The sequence below is a fragment of the Drosophila mojavensis genome, unplaced genomic scaffold, assembly GCF_018153725.1.
Source record: "Drosophila mojavensis isolate 15081-1352.22 unplaced genomic scaffold, ASM1815372v1 contig_36, whole genome shotgun sequence".
NCBI lineage: Eukaryota > Metazoa > Arthropoda > Insecta > Diptera > Drosophilidae > Drosophila > Drosophila mojavensis.
This window is the reverse complement of record NW_025318858.1, coordinates 9,513,171-9,533,884: the sequence shown is the minus strand read 5'-3', so window position 1 is coordinate 9,533,884 and position 20,714 is coordinate 9,513,171. Positions and strand designations below refer to the sequence as shown.

At 35.1% G+C, this 20,714-nt stretch overlaps 1 protein-coding gene across 2 annotated transcripts in view; it reads right to left on the bottom strand.

Moving 5' to 3' along the window:
- Window positions 1–9,735: 9,735 nt before the first annotated feature.
- LOC6576421 overlaps window positions 9,736–20,714 on the bottom strand; it is a 53,187-nt gene continuing 42,208 nt past the window's right edge. Inside the window, exons 3-8 of one of the 2 annotated variants that reach the window (XM_015165166.3) lie at window positions 20,282–20,490; window positions 17,666–17,801; window positions 13,952–14,085; window positions 10,739–10,861; window positions 10,468–10,669; window positions 9,736–10,272 (exon numbers count right to left, since the gene is read on the bottom strand). In XM_015165166.3, coding sequence (XP_015020652.1) covers window positions 9,896–10,272; window positions 10,468–10,669; window positions 10,739–10,861; window positions 13,952–14,085; window positions 17,666–17,801; window positions 20,282–20,490 — 1,181 coding nt within the window. In that variant the 3' untranslated portion in view covers window positions 9,736–9,895. The remainder of the gene's footprint in view (window positions 10,273–10,467; window positions 10,670–10,738; window positions 10,862–13,951; window positions 14,086–17,665; window positions 17,802–20,281; window positions 20,491–20,714) is intronic. The other variant, XM_002002375.4, reaches the window with a different exon arrangement.

Genomic DNA, 20,714 nt, shown 5'->3' with positions numbered 1-20,714 from the left:
CAAATTTTGACACAAAATTGTTTTTCCTCTGCTTGTCGCCTTTTCACTTTTCATCTCGTTTACATTGCGTGCCTAAGTATGCTATGATTTTTTCTCCTCTGCTCTGCATTTATTAATAAAAGTGCGTGGGAAGACTGAGCGAGTGAGTGTGAGCTGTGTATATGAGTTCTTGTGCGAGTGTGTGAGTACTCTGTGTCTACTTGTAGCTTTTTTGCCAAAGAGCAGGAAAGCATTTGTATTCTCAGTATTTTCATGAAAATTACAATTATGTATGTATATTTAGCTGCTCGATTATTTATTTATTTTGTTGGCTTACAAATTAAAATTACGCCTGCCGCATTGTCTTTCAAATGAGAAGCTATAGAATTAAAGACCATAATGTCGGATAGTGGGTAATGAGAGTTTTTGAAATATCGCTGTTTAGTGTAGGAAATTTTACGCAATTGGCGAATACGACTGCTCTAAGTGAAAGAAGATACCATGAACCATACACAGAGTTGTTATTTTAATTATCCTACTTTTCATGTAGACACACAAGCAACACACAAAGGCTGGCCTTACGCTTATCATCCTTATCCAAAATATAATTACTTTATGGGTTTATGGGGATTACAATACAAAAAAAAAAAAAAAAAAAAACGTTTATCCGTTTTTATTTTTAGAAAGCATTTCATTTCATTTATAATATAAATATATTTATCACAATAAAAATAAAATTATTTTTAGGCTAACAATTTACTTGTTATTTAATCAAATTAAGATTTAATAACATTTTTATATCATTTTTTGTTTTTCATCAACTCAAAATAAATTTATTTACAGTTCATATGAAATACTCTTCATTATACATATATTTCTTGGCATATCAAAAATATATACATATTTGAAACTGATATAGAATAAAAACGGTTTTAGGTAAACAAATTCATGATTTATTGTTTTCACTTTCGTCTCCCCCCCTTCTCTGTCACTCTCTCACTCTCTCTCTCTCTCTCTCACTCTCTCACTCTCTCACTCTCTCTCTCTCTCTCTCTCTATCTCTCCCTCTCAGGCTAGTTTGTCATATTTGGCCTAAATACAATTTATTTCTATTTACTTGTAGATTTTTCCCCCATACAGCAGTAGCTTAAAAAGTGCCACATCCTCACATATTTATCAGCATGGCAAACATTGAGCTATGCGCCGCTGCTGGAGCTGTCCACCTACTTGGTTTTGTTATTGTATTTGTTTGGTTTGCATTGCATGCAGCAAGCCAAATTTGTTTATTTCAACATATCTAACTATCTCACTTACATGCCTGCATTTCCGTTCCACACTTGGCACACAAGACGCTAGCTCGTTCCCTCTGCCTCTCTCTGTCCCTCTCGCACTCGCACGCTTGCTGTGCAACTCTTTCGAGACTGGAGAGTATGACCCAAGTGTGTAGGTTTCTCTGTTTTGCCTTTGATTTTGATTTATGTTGCAGTAAACAGCAGCAGCAGCAGCAGCAGCAGTTGCTTTGGGGCAACCTCATTTGATACTTTGTCGCATCATTTCGCCACAGCTGGAGAGAGAGGGAACGCGCTAGAGTGAGAGCGGGAGCGACAGCGAGCAGGCAAACGTGCGAGAGTGTGGGCTAGACTAGACCCCACTACAGCTATGTCTCGACAAACCGCTAGCTCTCGCTCTGCCTCTCTGCGTCTCTCTCCCCCTCTCAATCATTGCCGCTACCCCAGCTGCACAGAGAACGCATTCCGAACGCATGAGTTTTTGTTGCTCTTGTTGTTGGCTTTTCATGGGGCTGTGATTTTTTTGCTGCATTCTTTTCAGCGGCAAGCCAAAAAGCCAGCCTGCGCCATCTCACTCCGACTCACTTATTACAAATGTACTTGTGCTTGTATGGGACTGTGATTGTGTCTCTCTGTCTGTGTGTGTGTGTGTGTGTGTGTGTGTGTGCGTAACCACAGCCACATTGTGAGTGTTTACGCCTTATAAAACGCAACATTTTTAGCCATGCAGCGACAACGACATTAGAATCGCAGCCAGCTCGGCATTTGGCAATGGCACAAACTTGCCATTACCCTTTCTGCCCCTTTGAGATACCCTTCCGCCCCTCCTCCTCCTTACAAGAGGAACGCAACTGAAGTTGAAGTTCGCACTTGGTGCATAAAAAAAAATAAACCAAGAGGAAGAAAGGAATACATGAGCGTTACGCTTTGTTTGACTAAAATTTATGTTGATGTTTCTTTTGCTTTTGCTTGCCCTTCGCTTGTGAAGGGCATATTAGTTTAAAATAAAAATATCTTCGACATAAACTTGTATACTTATATATTATTTTCTATACAGGTAAGTTTCTTTAGTTGGATGTGAGGCGGGTTTTTCATAGAGCAATATATATCTAATAGGAAATAATATCTCTTCATTTTATATCTATGTACTCATTTCTAGGGTATTTAGTAGTCGTCCAGTCAAGTTGAACCACTCCTCTTGTACTTTTTATTATTTTGGCAAAGCATCGCAGACGACAACGCGTCGCATGACTCACACAGTTGTTGTCTGCCAGCTGTCCATTCGTCCATCCGTCCGTCTGTCTGTGCCACTGCCTGTCTGGCTGGTTGCAAAAATGTTTTAATTTCTTACCAGAATTTTGCACTATTTTATTTCACAGGCAGGCGCAAAATAGTTCGCATAACTCACAGCTGTCGCGCCGTTTGTTCTGCCTATTAAATTCATGTTCAACTTGTTTGCCAGCTACATAATTATCTCCATTTATACATATAGATATATATATATATATATGTATATACATAGTATCTATATAGAGCAGTGCATTTAACTAGTTGCCATCTCTCTCTCTCTCTCTCGCTCTGGCTATCTATCTCTTTCTCTGTGCTGCACTATTTTCATATGGCTTATTAAAATTTATAAGCTTCGAGCAGTTTTTTATGTTTGCCATTCATTATGCCTCGTATTTTATGGCCGAAGAGTTTCGGCTAACAAAGTATATCTAGTTGAATTTTTATGCTTTAGCTATGGCTTTGGCTTCAGCCTTAGCATATGCCTATCAAAATTGATAGCATACTTTTCTGCGGTTTTTTATGCGCACTAAAAGAAGATCTCGACTGCAGCCTTTGTATTTCACAGACAATCATCATTCATTTTATTTTTTTTTTTGCTTTTTGGCTTTTTATGACGAAAATTTATTTGATAGTATTCACATAAATTGCATGATGCATTCAATTCAATTCGGAAATAAAACGGAATTGTATTTATAGAATCTAAAATATGCATTAATGCAATGTAGATTTTAATTGATTGAATATTTGATTTAATACAGTAATTGTTGTATACAATAATGATGATTAAGATAGATCGTAGAGGTTAGTTTATATATATAAAATACGATTAAATATTTATATTTTTTTGTTATGAAATAATAAAAAAGATTACAGCAAAAACTTTTCAAAAATATTAGAATATATGTGGGATATAAAATCTTAAATGAGGTCAGACGACGTGTTGCAGACGAAGAACCTTTCCAGCTCACGTGAATGACATGAACAGACGAGCAGCACCTTAATCAAATGAACTGAGTCAAGCCGAATGGAAGAAGGTGTTGAAGGTGTCGATCCGAGAAATGGTCCGGTTAATGGTATTTGGTATGCTTCTAAAACAGGTCATATAAGGGTTATAAAAGGGTATAAAATATAAAAATCTGCAAAATATTGAATAAAAATATTTAAATTGTATTTAAAGAATAATATTAAATATTGATAAGGTATATAATACACTTTTTCTAAGCAAAAACCCTTTAAAAAAAAACGTAATCTTTTTTTTAATGAGTTAATATGAAGCACATTTATTTACTTACATTAATTTATAATTTATAACCAAGATTTACATAACATATTCATAAATAAGCTCTGGCAATTAAAAAACGAATCTTTCAAAATTTGTTTAAATATATATACTTATTTAATATATAATAAACTTGACTTGCATATTGACAAAGTGAATATGTGGGAAATGCTGAGTACTTCAACTCTTGAGGACAGTTACCGTTATGAATTTTGGAATAGCTCTGGAAAAGTGTAATGAAAATCTTACATGAAGCACTTTTGAAGCGCGACAGGCGGCCAGGCCGGGAAAGCCCAAAGAGAATTTTCTATTCACGCACGTTTGCACAGGATGTGCGTGTGCACAGAGGGGCGCCGAAAAGGGGGCGTGGCAAGTTGTTGGTGGCAATATAAGTACGTGTGTGGAACAGCTGTTTCACACACTCACACCTACACACATACACAGTCAATGTCAGTTTCAAGTATTTGCAATAAAAACAAGTAAGAAAGCTCTATTCGAGACTGCTCGACTACGAGATCCCCTGAACCCTTGGAGTAATAGCTATTTCAATAATTTTTCGCGTCTTTCAGCTTACACAAGAAACACGCACACACACACACACACACACACACGCACGCATGCACACAGGCATACATACACACACATACATACATACACACACACACACATACACACACACACACACACACACACACACATACACAAACAATTACATACATATACACACACAAGCATAAACACGCATGGGCTGCAGTGTGCGCTTACTATGAGAACTTAATTGTTTAATAACTTTTTTTATGGACGTACGATCTTCATGAAACTTTTAGATTATGATTATAACATGAATATGCATGTAATTGCCAAAGCACAAGTCTCTAGTATTTGAAATACGCTTTTTACAAAAGTGAGGGTGAGGGGGTGAATTTAGAGGTGGGGGGTAAATTTTAACAAAAACCGAAATTGTATAAATTGCATATAAGCATACATTAAAAATTTGGAGACTCTAGCAATAAAGGTGTAGAAGATATAATTTTATAACTGGGTTTCGATAAGGTTTTTTATCGATAAAAAAAGATCGAGATGAGTTATCGATTTTTAATGATAAACTTGATATGCGCGCTGTAATTACGGACATTTTAAAAAAAATTGAAGTCTCTAGCTCTTATATCTTCTGAAATCGACGCGTTCATACATACGGACAGACGGACAGACGGACAGACGGACAGACGGACAGACAGACGGACAGGGCCAAATCAACTCAGCTCGTCACCCTGATCAAGAATATATATACTTTGTGGGGTCTGCCACGCCTCCTTCTCCCTGTTACATACATTTCAACAAAACCATTATACCCTGATTTCCCATTGAAAATGGGTTCAGGGTATAAAAATAATGACCCGTTGTAAGTTGGTTCTTGTTGCTGCTGCTGCTGGGGGTAGCTGAAAAGCTGAGAGCACACAACTGTCTGACAAAACCTCAACATGCCACTAAAAGCATAATCATGCACTTAACTAAAGCCAGCTTCGCTATGTGCGTGTGTGTGTGTGTGCGTGAGCTGTGGGGTAGCCCAGGTATAGGTGGAGTCGTTGTTACGCACGTAGAACTTAAGTAATCATACAAATAAAAATTTATGACTTTAAATGCGAGTGTGGAGAAATGTGTGTGTGTCTGTGGGAATATATTGTGGCTCTGTGTGTGCGGCAGACCCTCAACTCAAATGGCTTACCTTGCTCTGCACGTGCATTTGCTTGTAGTTGATGCTCATTGCTCGCATGTTCCTCACTCATATGCACTTGTATGGGCTATTATAATATATCATCATCAATATGAATGTTTATTAACAATAATGAATAACTGTCAACAGGTATGTATGTAATGTGGCATGAGAAACGTTGTCGAGCGGTGTGGCATCCTATGTAGTTACACAATAACAACAGGGTGGCAACTCCATTAAAAGACGAAGTCAGTGATTGAGTAGGCGTGCATGAATGAAGACGTGTAGAGACAAGCTGTTAAGAAGACATTAAAAGAAGAAAGACGTACACGCTGGTCATTAGAAGTCAAGCAGTCACAGTGTCCTAAAGCTGTTAAAGTCTCAATACTCTGTTAATTTCAATCACAAATACTCAATCTAATTAATAAATATACTATTATATACAACATAATTGTTACATGGGGGCTCAACCGCTGAAGTGACTAAAAGAGTACGAATAATTGTTACATGCATATGTAGTTAGCCCACCCCAAACCTAGATTAAATTAAATTTTCTTTTTATCTCACTTCTTTTCCTCCAATACTCATAAATCCTTTTTAAAGATTTATTTCTGTGAGTTTCTCGTTGTTGTAGGTGATATTACTGTAAAGTAGGCTTATAGGCGATGCTAGGTTTAGCTGGGTGTTGATTCTGATAACCCTAAATATTTTTACAGAGACGGGCACAATATATGGACAGCCCTGTATATATTTTTTATGATCCGCCATATCGTCTTAAGCCTGTACAAAAAACCCCTCTTTAAAAAATATATAAATATAATCATTGCAATTAAAATCATCCTCATATTCCAAATATCATCCTTGTATTCCGTTAATGTAATGTTTTATTAGCCCATTTCAATTCAACTTCGAATAAAATCCCAATTTGTTGACCAACATTTGCATGCAATTAAAGCTGCCTTTAATTTCGTATTTTTGCATTTACAATATTCGAGAGCTTAACTGGCAGTTAAATTTGTAACTGGCATTCCTTTAGTTATGTGAAAATGCGCTGACATTCACTGAAATGAAAAGCAGTTGAGGAAAAATATGAAAAAATGAAACGAAAATAATACACAGAAAAAAAAAGTGAAGAAGTGGAAGAAAAGAGAGAAAAGGAAAAACTACAATACAAAGCTGCTTGTGAGCTACTTTTCAAGTTAAAGTTATTATCCCAGGGCGAGTCGGACGGGGCTGGTGCCGAGGCGACGGAAGGGGCGTGGCAGCAGCCACTTGCAGACTTGCCAGACTTTTGAATAAATTTTCAATCTGCCTGCTGACAACGGGGACAACAACGACAATCAGCATTATGAATATGTAGCGACATCATCTTGACTTGATGTGTGCCTCATTGTTGTTGTTGTTGTTGTTGCTGCTACTGCTGAGCGTCAGTTTGTCGCTAAGCGAAAAGCCAAGCCAAGTTGCTTGAACATTTTTAAAAGCCGCTTTACTTTTGTAAATACTTAACTTTCGCTTGGTCGAAAACTTTTGCCAACGAAAAAGGCGGAAGGAAGCTAAACTCTGACGAACATCGACTTCTTCGCTTCGCTTCGTTTTTTTTTTTTTTTTTTTTTTTTTTTTTTTTTTTTTTTTTTTTTTTTTTTTTTTTTGGACTGCATTCTATTTTTATATTTTTTTCAAGCTAAATGCTTTTAGCCGCTTTGCCTGCAAAACTTGGCTGATACGCTTGATAAAGTTGGCCGTTGTTGTCCTTTGTCGACCCAACTATATATCTATCCGACTATTTACGTCTAATGGCATAAGTAATGCAAATAATTAAGCACTAAACAGCTGATAACAAATCATCAATTAAATAGAACCAATTAAATCTAATGCTCTGCTGCTGCTGCCACACAGAAAATAATCAAACGACGAGAGAAAAGCGGAAAGAAAGGAAAGGAGATGACAGAAATGTAAGAAAAAGTGCGCTAATCAGTGAAATGCTCTGTGGGAAAATGTGCGACAAAAGGAACGTGGCCGAAAAACAAAGTGTTCGCAATTTCTCTTTGTGGTCAACCGTCATTAACGTTTATTACACCCTCAAATCGTCCACAAAAAGCAAAGAGCAATACACTGAGCGAAATGGACAGCAACAACAACAACAATCAAAGAAAAACAATGTGCGCAAAAACAAAACAACAAAAAAATATAATTAAAAATAAACATTACGCAGTGACAGACAATGAGCAGTAAAAAAATATATATACTTATATATGTATACATATATATGAGTATATATATGTACATGTTTATAACAATTAAGTATATTGCAAGAGAATGCAATGTATCGACTGGCTGATACTCGCTCACTTGGATTATATACAGAGAAAAATAAGAGACTTTAATAATTTGTAGGTTGGTTCAATGGTAAATGTATTTCCGGCATTTCTTGGAATAGTTCGAGGGCTTGGGAAGTTTGATGTAGCTTGGAAGAGTTGAAAGATATGGAGTGAATATGTCATGTTCCGCAAAATCCAGGCTCATCTGCTCGTTCTTCACAGTTTCCACAAACAAACAAATGACTAGCTAAAGCACATCAAACTAGCTCCAACCAATATACCCCAAATCGCCTGCCGAGCAGGCAGACACAAAAAGAAATTAAAGAAACAAAAGGAAGAGAGACAGCCACAAAGAAATGTGTAATAAAAGGTGAAAATTGCATTGCACAACAGGCAGACGTCGTTCGAGCTGGACGCTGAGCCTGTGCGTTGTCCTTGCCCCGCCTGGCCAGGCTGGCGAGTCCTGCGAGTTTTGGGCGTCTAATTGAGCGTTTTAGTTATGCTAATTGTAGGAGCCGCCTCCGCAGGCAACGCTGAGCACTCGCCCACCCACACTACCCCACTGCTCCACTATGGCTCAGCAGCAGCAGCTCATCTTTATTGTTGTCATTTCTTATAAGTATTTCGAGTCCTGCTGCGGCCGAAGGATCATTAACGAGCTGTCCGTTTCGGGCCGGAACGGGCGTGAGTTCTCCGAATGTAAATAATTAATTGCGTAATTATATGGAGCAGCCGGATAAGCAGGACTATCATCCTCGACGTACTTGATACTTGCGCTTAAAGCGTATGATATATTTATATTAGGTGGAGGAGCTTCAACATGAATTAAGATTTGCATAAATATTATTATAAAAAAAAAACATAATTTACGAACAATTTTAAAAATAAAAATGAAACAATTTTTTATATGTTAGAAAGAGATTTTTTTTTAAATAAAATTAGTTTTTTATTTTTTAGTTTGAAGCACTATTATTTTTAATTATCAGTGAATGAATAAGAATATTTGCATCATTTTTATAATAATAAATTTTACTTACTTTAAGTCAAGTCTCCCATTAAAAAGTCTCTTCAAACTCTTCTTGTTTCGCTTGTTTTTTTTTTATTTCTGATTATCTACCGTAAATACTTATCAATTATACAATTTACGTTTCTTATGATTTTGGTTTTTAGTTTTTTTGTTTTTGTTTTGTTTTTGTTTTTTTTCATATTATATACAATTACATATATGATTTTACATACATATAGGCGTATTTATAGACTTACAAATTAATTGCTCTTCTTCTTTCACTTTACTCTTTGGGGATTGTGTTCTGTATGTATTTGTGTAATGTATGTATGTATGTATATATGTATTGTATTTATGTAGCTATGTATGTGTATCTGTCTGCATATAACTTTATATGTTACATATAAATATCAATCATTTATTTATGTATGTATATAAATCATTTTGACTTTCGTTATATAAATATAAATTTATATATATATATATATATTTTTATTTATATATATATTTTAATTGTAGAGAAACAAAGTGAAAAGCTTAGCACAACATTTTTTCAACTCGTTTTCATTTCTTTTTTTTTTCTCTTTTTAGGTTTCTTTTTTGTATAAGTTTTTCTTTTCAATTTCATAGTGTAAAAATCATAGAGAGTGAACCAGTTCGCAAGTGGTTCCATTTTATTGGCTCGGCTGGGCAAACGAAATAAATGAGCTTGTATTTAAGGAAACCTAGCGATAGGTTGTAGTTGCTGCTGCTTTCATTAGAAAGTTGTTGCTTTGTTGCTTGTGTGTGTGTTTTTAAATGCCTTCGAAATGACTCCTCTTTCTTGTTTGAGCTAGCTGAAACTGTTGTCTGTTTGTGTTGAGGATTAAATATTTTAGATACATTTAGCAGTTGCTTGCTGTTGCCTAGGGCTGAAGCCTACTTTGCTGCCTGCTGCCGCTGCTGCTGCTGCTGCTGTTGCATTGTCTCCTTCCGCTGTTCCTCCCTGAAGTGTGGCACAAGAGTTGCGTGACAATTGAATCATGTTAATTGCCTGATGCATCTGCTGCATTCTTTGCTGCATCCTTTGTTGTTGCTGCTGCTGCTGCTGCTGCTGTTGCTGCTGCTGTCCGTGCAGCAATGCGCCCGCAGGCCTTTGCTCTGGCTCTGTCGGTCCTGTTGCAACGCCCGCATCCGCATCGGCCTGTGCTTTGTAATCGGCGCCAGCTGCGACACTAATTGCCTGGCCAGCGACCAGCTGAGCAGCGCCAGCAGCGTGGCAGCCAGGCCACTCGGCGCCAGCGACAACGTTGAGCTGGAGGAGGCGGAGCTGACGCCTCGCCAGGCGGCGCCGCCATCCTCTAAACCATCCGCTCCGTCATCTTCTTCGCCTGAGGGTACAAAATGAAAGAGAAAGTCTAGCGAGAAATAGAGAAATGCAGGCCATGTACTCTTTTGCTTTTGTTGTTGTTCTTGTTGTTGTGATTGTTGGAGATGTGGATGTAGTTGTTGTTGCTGCCTTTTGTCTAGGTGCATGTGTGTGCTAATTGGCTGACTGAATGAACCAAAAAAAGAAAAAAAAGAAAAGAAAGGAAACTAAAAGAAGAACTTACCCTGCAGCTGGGTCAGGTAGCTGTTCTTCTTGTTGTGGAACTGCTCGTCCTCGTGCAGCGTATACTGGTCATATATCTCATCGGCACTCACGCGATTCCCGCTGGCACCGTTGCCACCATATTTGCCAAATGGATCCGCCTCCAATATGGTCTTCTCCGTCGTCTTCCAGTAGATATCATGCAGCTGGGCACTGCAGCGCAGCTATTGATATATGTTTTTATTGTTAAATACAATTCTCTACTCGCACATTAATATGCTCGCTTCAATTACCTTCAATTTGCCATTTTCAAAGTGCTGATCCGTCACCACGAAGTGTATGCCCACTATGGAGGTCTCCATCTCGTTGCGCGTGTCCCGCAGTATTTTATGGTGTCGCACGTGCGAAGGATTCACCTGGAAGCGAGTGAAAATAAATACATATATTTATTTTCAATATAAACAAAAATGTTTCAATATTATCCTTTATAAATATGAAATTCTTTGTTACTCTTAACTCTATGCTCAAGGCAAATATCAAGAAGAGTAATGTGATGATAAGCCAGCAGGACTGTTGTTGTTTATATAAATAAACATATCAAACAATTCAGATCAATGAATTCCTGTATATAATACTCAACTCAGTTATTCAGCAGAAACTTTTTTTATTATCTATGTATAACAAATTTACCTATTTATTTTATTTTATACTTTGTATATTTTATTATTAACAAGGATATCTAATTTTTATTAAATAAATATTAATATCCAAAAGTTTAAATAAACACACACAAACACTGTTCATTTATTTTTTCAAACTATAAAATTTAATCAAATATATTCAAGCAAAAGTATTTTCATTTGATTTGTAAACAAATATATGCCAATAAATTTATTTACTATGCAAATATTCTCACACAACTATCGTCAATAAACATTTTAGCTTTAACTAGACAACATTCATATTATATTCTCAACAATGTTAGATATCAAGAATTTCCATTCGAATTTTCATTTCTAACTTCTTGGGTTGCTTCTATTAAAATTCCACTTTATAGCGAATCTTATGCCTAACATAAGCAGCTTATAAGTCAAGGATCTTATTTCTTTGCCTAAACAGTTAACCTAATGTTTAATTTGGCATAAAGTTCTGCTACGTGGCGCAACGCATGGCAAATCGCATAATAAACGCAGCCAGCTAAATAATTAGCTTACACACACGCACACATGCACACTTATACACATACATGCACACCTTTTACAGTTGAGGCAATTTAAGCTTCAGTCCATGGCAAACAATGCTCATTGATGGCGCATAATAGCGGAAGCAACAACAACAACAACAACAACGGAATCGTGGCCAACAAAACAAAGCGCAAGCACACACACGAAGACACCTACCCATACACACACACACACATACGCTCACCTATATACACACACATACACTCAAAGACTAACCGCAATTGCGCGTTGGCTGCTAAAATGGGGTTTCACATGAATTTCTTGGTTCCGGATTGAGTTGCTTTCGCTTCAGCTTCAGCTTCTGCCTCTGCCTCTGCTTCTGCTTCTGCTTCTGCCTCTGCTGCTTCTTGCTCCTGCTCTTGCCTTTTGAATTGACTGCATTTGATGTTCGCCCTCGTCGATTGATTGGAAATGCAGCTCGATTCGTGAAATCCCAATGCACTCTTCCTTTAGATCCGCAGCCCTTACCACAAGTAACCCACAAACAATTAAATAGTAAATTGCAATATAATATTGATTACACTGACAGAAAACTGTACTAAATTTCAACTGGAAGTCGATTTGAAAGTTATGGATTTTCGTAAAGTAAAATAAATAACTATTACCATTATTTCTATTACTATCATTGTTTTCTTTAAATTGTATTTATTTGTCAAATCAACTCTGGTTTCGTTTCGGCTAATATTCATACTCTTTCGGTCAGTGTATTTGTTTGGGTCTATGCATAATGAGATGCTCGAGCTTACTGTAAAGCAATTTAATCTATTGAAATCATAGTTAGAGCATGAAGACAAAGGACTCAAATGAGCAACTTATACAGAGAGTTGTGCATTTATTAAGCTACAGCCCAGTCTTTGATGCTGTTTCAAGCTTGATGTCATGAAGAGAAATTGAGGAATGGAAGAGTTCGGTGTATATTCCATATTTCACTATTATAATATTTGTTCAATTTGCTATTTCTCCAATTAATAACCGATTTTCTTTCTATATTGTTTTAAATGTTTCAGTTTTTTAATTTTTAATTTCTCTTTCCCGCCTTCCATATTCCATCTATTTCTGATCCCCTATCTCAGATTATATATTATATATTTTATATTTTATATTTTATATTTTATATTTTATATTTTATATTTTATATTTTATATTTTATATTTTATATTTTATATTTTATATTTTATATTTTATATTTTATATTTTATATTTTATATTTTATATTTTATATTTTATATTTTATATTTTATATTTTATATTATATATTTTATACTTTATATTTTATATTTTATATTTTATATTTCATTTTTCATATTTTATATTTTATACTTTATATTTTATATTTTATTTTTTATATTTTATATTTTATATTTCATTTTTCATATTTCATATTTTATATATCATATTTCAAACCTCATATTTCATATTTCTCATCTCCTATCTCCTATAACCTATCTCCTATCTTCTATTTCCTATCTCATATCTCCCACCTCCACTTTTCAATCTTTTATCTCCCATCTCTTATCTCTGCCATATCGCGAAATGCTTCTTTAAAAGTTTGAGCTTCCCAGGCATTTTTTCGCAACTACAGCCACAGACAGAACCAATGCAATCCGCTCAAAATGCCATTCCACTATCCACCTCAAATGCAGATGAGCCACATGCATGCATATCTGCCACAGATATGCAGTTCATTATGCACAGGACTTGGCTGAAGTTATTTTAATGAGCTTCAATAAACAAGTGCGTCGAATTGTGCGAATCATGACAAAAATATCGCTGCATACATTTTGGCAAATTAGTTGAGCCCAGAAAAACCGAAAGCCAAACCGAAGGCCGAAAGCCAAATGTGTGAGTTACGCCCCAATGCACTTGTTGTGTGTGTGTGTCTGCAGGAGGGGTGGGCGTGGTTGAAAACTGTGTGGGTGTATGTGTGTGCGTGTGTAAGTGAAGAGTTTTCACCGATGTCATTTTTAGCCGCATTTTCATGTCCGATGCGTGCATAAAATTCCACTAAATTATTTGAGCCGTAAAATAGGGCGTAATGGATGGGGCGTGGCACAACAGACAACGAACCGTTGACTATGTGAGTATGTTTGCCTGGTAATTACAGGGCACACACACTTATGCACACTCATTCACACACTCTTGCATAAATTACAAACACACAGTCAAAGAGAGAGAGAGAGAGAGAGAGAGAGAGACAGAGGGAGGGAGATAGCTGCTGCTTAAAAACAAGAAAATTGCGTTTTTGCATAATTTGGGACTCACCTCTTCATTATTCACCGTCCATGTGAGATTGGCCGCCGGCCGGGAGTGCCGCGATGTGCAATTGCCACGCAATATGTCGCCGACCCGATATCGGGGCCGGATTCCGGTTATGAATGGCGCATTGTGCGGCGTCTCTGTAAATGCAATGCAAAATGAGAGATGGCTGTAAGTTCTGTTGTATTTTGTATTTTTTTTTTCACGGAACTTGTCATGTGGCCAGACTTTGGCCGCCTACAAACACACACACACACACACACACACACACACACAAAACACACAAACGACCATCGACTGTCACGTTGCTCAAATCCAGCCATTGTCCATGCGCCCCAAAGGTCTTCATGTCTGGCTATTTTGAAGGCCTTCCATTTCAGTTCATTTTTATTTTTTGCTGTGTACGTGTGTGTGTGACTATGTCTGCGTGTGTAATGACAGTCGGGGTCAAATCTCTGTGGTTTCGCAGTTTATAATTGAAATGCTTTTGAAAGCCTAAACGCACTCAGCCCTGCCAAGCCAACGTGATGGATCCACGAATGCTGTTCGATTGTGAACATGACAGAAATCGTTCCGTTATCAATGATTTTTACCGTAGTTCTCGGAACAGCAAGTCTCTAACAAACTAACTGCTGTTAATTTTCGGTCTTTTTTTTTTTTTTTTTTAAGAAGTTTTGCTTAGAACTAGTTTAAAATCACTAGAGAATTTTTTATATTTTATTTTATCTTAATAAGGTGAATAATATATAATATTGTATAACATATTAATAAATATTTAAAATATATCATATATATAAATAAAATATATTATAAAAAATATATATTACAAATAAATATTAAAATATGTATAATTTTTTTAAATATAACCAGTCTTATATCATAAATTAACCATTTTAGAAACATGGGCTACGCCCAAAAATAAATTTTGATTAAACATTAAAAGCGTTTTCTTAATCAATCTTGAATTTATTGGGATTAGTATTTATTTTTGTGGAACTTACTAAACTGTGAGCTAATACGAATTCAAAGTGAAATGAATTTAAAACAAAAGTAAAAAACCAAATAAAAAGTTTAATGTAGCTGGAAATAGTTTTACTATATATAATGTTAAAAGAACTAGGAGAACAAAACAGTTCGTACGAGTTTAAAATGAAATTGTGAGTATTTTAATAAAGTGAGTATTTAAATAATTGCAAATAAAAGCTAAAAAGTATTCCGTTCATGTTCTGAAGCTAAATCTCAATCAAATAAGTTCACATTGGTTCCCAAGTTCACTGTACCCTGAATCAGTTAAGTTTCCGCAGCTCACACCGGTTCAGTTCATAAATTTCATACAATGGGAAATCCACTTTAGCCAAAATCGAGTCAGCTCCAGTCAAAGTCAACAATTTGAGGCCATCAAATGCCTCCTCGTATTTGTGCATTCAAATAACCTGAGTATGGTAAGTAAGTAGGATATCACGTATGATGATGATGATGACGATGATGATGATGATGATGCTGATGATTCACCCAAACGACAATTCAATGCAGTTGATGCAACAAACTCAACTATAAAAATAAATAAGTATTTTTCTATTTTTGCATCGAGCTGCAGCAAGTCAAACAGAAAGACGAGAGCCAAGCAGCTGTCTAATTCCAGAGCAAGGCTGTCATATGCGAACAGGACATGGTCCGACAGAGTTCAGTTGGACGGGCCAAAAGGGACTCAGGACTTGAGCCGATGTCAAGAGTCAAGAGGTTAGAGACCCAACGAATGCCAAAGTTTACTCTGTCTGTCTGTCCGTCTGTCTGCCTGTGTGTGTGTGTGTGTGTGTGTGTGAGGGGCGTAACTTAAAAATAAACTTCCCGCTCGTATGTGCGGTTGTATTCAAGCAGACAAAACACAAACAAATTTACTGGCTCCAGATGAAGCTGAGGATATTTAAGCAGCCAAACAAAACTAAGAAATGTATAGAAAAAGCACTCGCAAAACGTTTGAGATGGTCAATAAACTTTTCGAACCAAGTGTGAGTGGTGTCTGACTGTGTATGTGTCTGTCTGTGTGTGTAACTGTGTGTGTACGGATGATTGGTTTAGAAGCTTTGCCAAAGTAGCGGCTCAAATTGGCTGCTCGCCCGCCTTGGTAAACTTTACTCGTGTCTATTTCATGTTTATATGACCATATACACATATAAATACATACATATATGGATATATAGATCTGTATGTCTGTATATTTGCCTGTCTGTGTACATTTCCAATTGGAAGCAATTGGTTTGTGTGCGGCAATTGGACCAACCGCAAGCCAACAAACGCAGCCAAACACTGTGGAGCCCCACATTATCTTGTTTTCTGTTTATGGCTAAACATTTGTGGCATGCATCATTAAATGCTCCAAAGGTTTATCGCAACGTTTCTATAGATCGTATAATTAATTATTAAAATATTGTTTAATAGCCCAACATTTATGGCAAAAACAGCTGTGCGTGCCGATAGAGCAAGAGTCAACTAAACAAGAAAATTGACACATCATAAAACATTTATTATAAGGGCAAACACATTGTTAATTAGAGCTAATAAGATAAAGTATGAGAAGTTTTTTAGGGACTTGACGCACGAGCGGGAAACATTTTATAGTCAACAAGAATCTTCTGGCATATATAAAACAATTAAAAGCATGAGCAATAATCATAGACTTGCTTATAATCCAAGACAAGCAACAGCTTATCTTCTTCACAAGAAAATTTGTATGGAAATTTCTGAATATTTCAATGTATTACGAAGATACGAATTTATTTTAACCTCACCCGGGTTAGAGTTTTTCATTTAACTTCTTCATTTTTATAACTTAAGCTTTTGTCTTTGGGCTTAAACACTTTATTGTTGGGCCTTAGCACATGTCACTCTAGCTGATTCTTGATAAACATCATTTGTTATGAATGAGAATAGCCGTCTTTATTTAGCTGTATAATGTAATTTGTCTGCTTATTTATCATAAACTGTCTTGAATTTGTTTGCTATAAGTATATTACAATAAAAGAATGCTTTAACTATAGTTATCAATAAACAAAGCGAAATCGAGAGTAATTCAAAACATATTCTAAAAAATAAAAAAACATAATAAGTAAATGAAATAAAATAATATTAAAATAATATTAATATTAAATATATATACATATATATATATATTAATTTTGAATGCAATTATTAATTTGCATTTCTTTTATACAAAAGAAATATAAATTGGTGTTATTTTGAGTAATATTATTTAAAAAGAAAAAAAAAATATATAGAGATATATATATTTTATTTACTGCATTTTGTTTTAATAGTTTTATCATTTATTTTTTTATTTTTTTTATTTTTTTTTTGGAAATTTTATCAGTAAAATGTTGTAAATTAAAAAAAATTTGTTTAAATCAGATTCATTAGTTAGTTTGCTTAGTAACTATTTTTGAGTTCTCAAAATCTGATAACACAGAGAGAAATAGCTTGGAAAAGTTCGATAGCTTAATATGCAGATATTAAAAGCCTTTTTCTGACCAAAATCGGTCAAACTTTATATGTGCGCAATCAATAAAATATTAACTCATTGCAAGCCAATTGGAGTAAAAATCTGGCATTTGATTTAATTTCTTTACTTTAAATATTATTTTACATATGTATATGCAAATATTTTTTTGTCGGCCTTTTGGCCATGTTGAACAATTGTTTGGCTTTTGTATTTATTTTACTTACCAATAACTTCCAATTCGGCGGCCGCTATTAATGTATGAAATGAGGGCGCATCCGCAGATACTTCGCAACTGTATTTACCGGATGTGGACATTGTTACCGAATCGAGCACCACTTGGCTTTCGTTCGACGAAGTGCGCTGCAACAAGAGAGAAGAGACAGAGAGTGTGTGAGAGAGAGAGAGAGAGAGAGAGAGAGAGAGAGAGAGAGAGAGATAGGGGGATGTAGAGAAAGAGCTTCAAATGAATATGGGAAGTGCCTGACATAAAAGCGAAATACATTTGCTTAAAAAAATACACAGAGCATAACTATATTTGCCATACACAACTTTATATATATGTATATAGTATAAAGAGAAAGAGTGAGAGAGAGTGGAAGAGTGGGAAAGTGCGGGCGTCGCTGCATGTGAAAAATTGCACTGCAAACGTATCTCGTGCATTGCTGCTGGCTTCGCGTTGAGCTCCTCAATAATTGAGCGGGTGGACAGCAAAACAGCAAGCAAGACGCAATGTGGATGAGTGTAAACGACTGCTTAATGCGCGCTCATCAAGATTCCAAAGAAAGAGCAAAGCTATTGGAAGTGATCAAGAAAGCAAAACTACAGAAATATTCAATTAATCTTTGCAGCTCAAATGCAAAAATTTAATAAAGAGAAATAATTAATAATTTAAATTAATGAAAAAGTTAACAAATACTTAATAAATAATAAATAATTAATATTAAATAATAAATAATAAAATAAAATAAAAATAACTAATACAGAGAATCCAAAATAAAATTAATAGTAATAAATAATTAATATTTAATTACATTTTTATATTTTGTATTTTAAGCCACACATAAAATATTAAATTCAAAACATATATATTGACTATGAAATATAAAATGGAAAATATATAAAATGAAAAATATATATATTAAATATAAAATATAAAATGCAAAATGTAACCCAAGATCTACCTATATAACATTTTATCTACAATTTAGTTTTTTCTTCACACTCCTCATATCTTAGACAATCCCTATATACTCTTTGAACACTGCCTGAGCGAGCACACAAACTACATTGGTTCTGGCTGCAGAATTGCTGAAGCTGGTCAACTTTATGCGGATCTCGACGAATGTTTGGCCCGTTTTTTATTTTGTGCATTTTATAAGCCAGCAGCTTATATGCCATTTATATATACATATATCTCTCTATATATATTGCATATTTCTACAGTATGCAGTTGTTTTCAAAATCATCAGTGTGGTAAATAATAAAAACTGCGCTTGTGACATGTTTGTCAAATATATATATGTATATATAAAATATATATAAAGTCCGCGCAATAACAAATGGCGATAGTGTCGACTGCGTTGTTAAATGAATTATTAAATATTTTATTCGATTTTTTTTTTATTTTTCACAAAAATGAGAAAAAAATGCAAATGTTTTCAGGCCATATGGAAATCCCAAAGCAAAATCCCAGACTCTGCACAGCGGGCTTTCTATATTAATAAATATTTAAGACCAGCTGATGACATGGCCGAACAACTGCATCAACTATTTCATTTAATATAATATATGAAAAATAAATAAATAAAAACTAAAAGGATGTTAGCTACATAAAATTCTGAATAAAATTCTGAATAAAATTCACAGCAATTTAGTTTACTCTCGCTTTCTCTTTTTTTCTAAGTATTCGAATTGTTTTTCAGATATTTTGAAGCACACACATTTCCATTGCAGCAGACTGCAAATTTGTAGTCTTTTCACATTTGTTTATATTTATTTTAGTTTGCATATTTTTATATTTTGCGTTGCTTTTCTTTGTTTTTGTTTTATTTGACTATTGTCGCTTGGCATAGAAATGTAAATGTAAATGAAAATAAATAAAATGTCCATGTATTTCTTTCATATGCCTGAATAATTTCGAAAATTGTGTGCTGCAAGCTAAAAATGCCAATATTTATCGAAAAATATTGCGAATTTCATTTGCAAAAAGCAAAACTGAAAAACAAAACCGAAAAGGGAGTAAAACTCAAGAGCTACAAATAGGATGCGCCAGGCAGAAGGCGGGGGATAGATTTTTTTTCTGTTTTCTGGCTTTTTTTTTCGTATAGCTCGTAACTGCCATCAAGCGGAAGTTAAAAACCGTGTTTTGATTTGATTGTGCATTGAAATATTTGCTATTTGTGTGTGTGTGTGTGTGTGTGTGTATCTATTGAACTATGCACCGCCCCGCCGCATTCTTTGCCATGACCCAACCCCGTGTTAAGTGAAGCATTTCAATGCAAATGTTTCACATTGTTAGATTCACGTTTCGTTTAATTTATTTCGATTTGCTATATCATGGAGAAACTTTACATGAATTTAAATTCTAATTGAAGCTATTTTTAGAGACATTTTTCGATTTAGCAATTGTCAGCAAATTCAATAGAATACTATTATATAACACCTGACAGAAAATCTGACCGAAATAATGTTTTACCTTTCATTTTATTTACTATATATAAGATGATGATAATATTAGTTAAATAAACTTTTTTTTTTTTTTTAATATTTGTAATTATTTTATTGAAATATTCGTTTGAAATATTTTATAGCTTTTTTTTTAAATGTCAATCTCAACTTACCCGAACTTTAACACCTGGAAAATGAAACACCTTCATCGGTGGCGTCTCTTTGGGCGTATATCTGTAGAACTCTCTGCGTCCCTTATACCACTTGACCGAGTACAGGCTGTCATCCTCGATGTCGTAGAAGCATTTCAGCACCGCCTTCTCGCCACGCCTCACTGCATGCGGCACTCGCACACGCACATCCCGCAGTGCAATCGATAGTTCTGCAAGAGAAAAAACCACATATGAAATTATGTTAATTATAAATGTGAAATATGAATTGTATTTCAAATCTTTTTGATGACAGACAGCATTAAAAAAAGAGAGCAAATTAAAAGCCGAGCAAGCTAAGCAAACAAATCCCTAGGGTGCATTAAAAGGGAATCGCGCGTATTTCTCATATTAAAATTTACTTTTTTTTACAATTTGCATTTTATTATCAATTTTG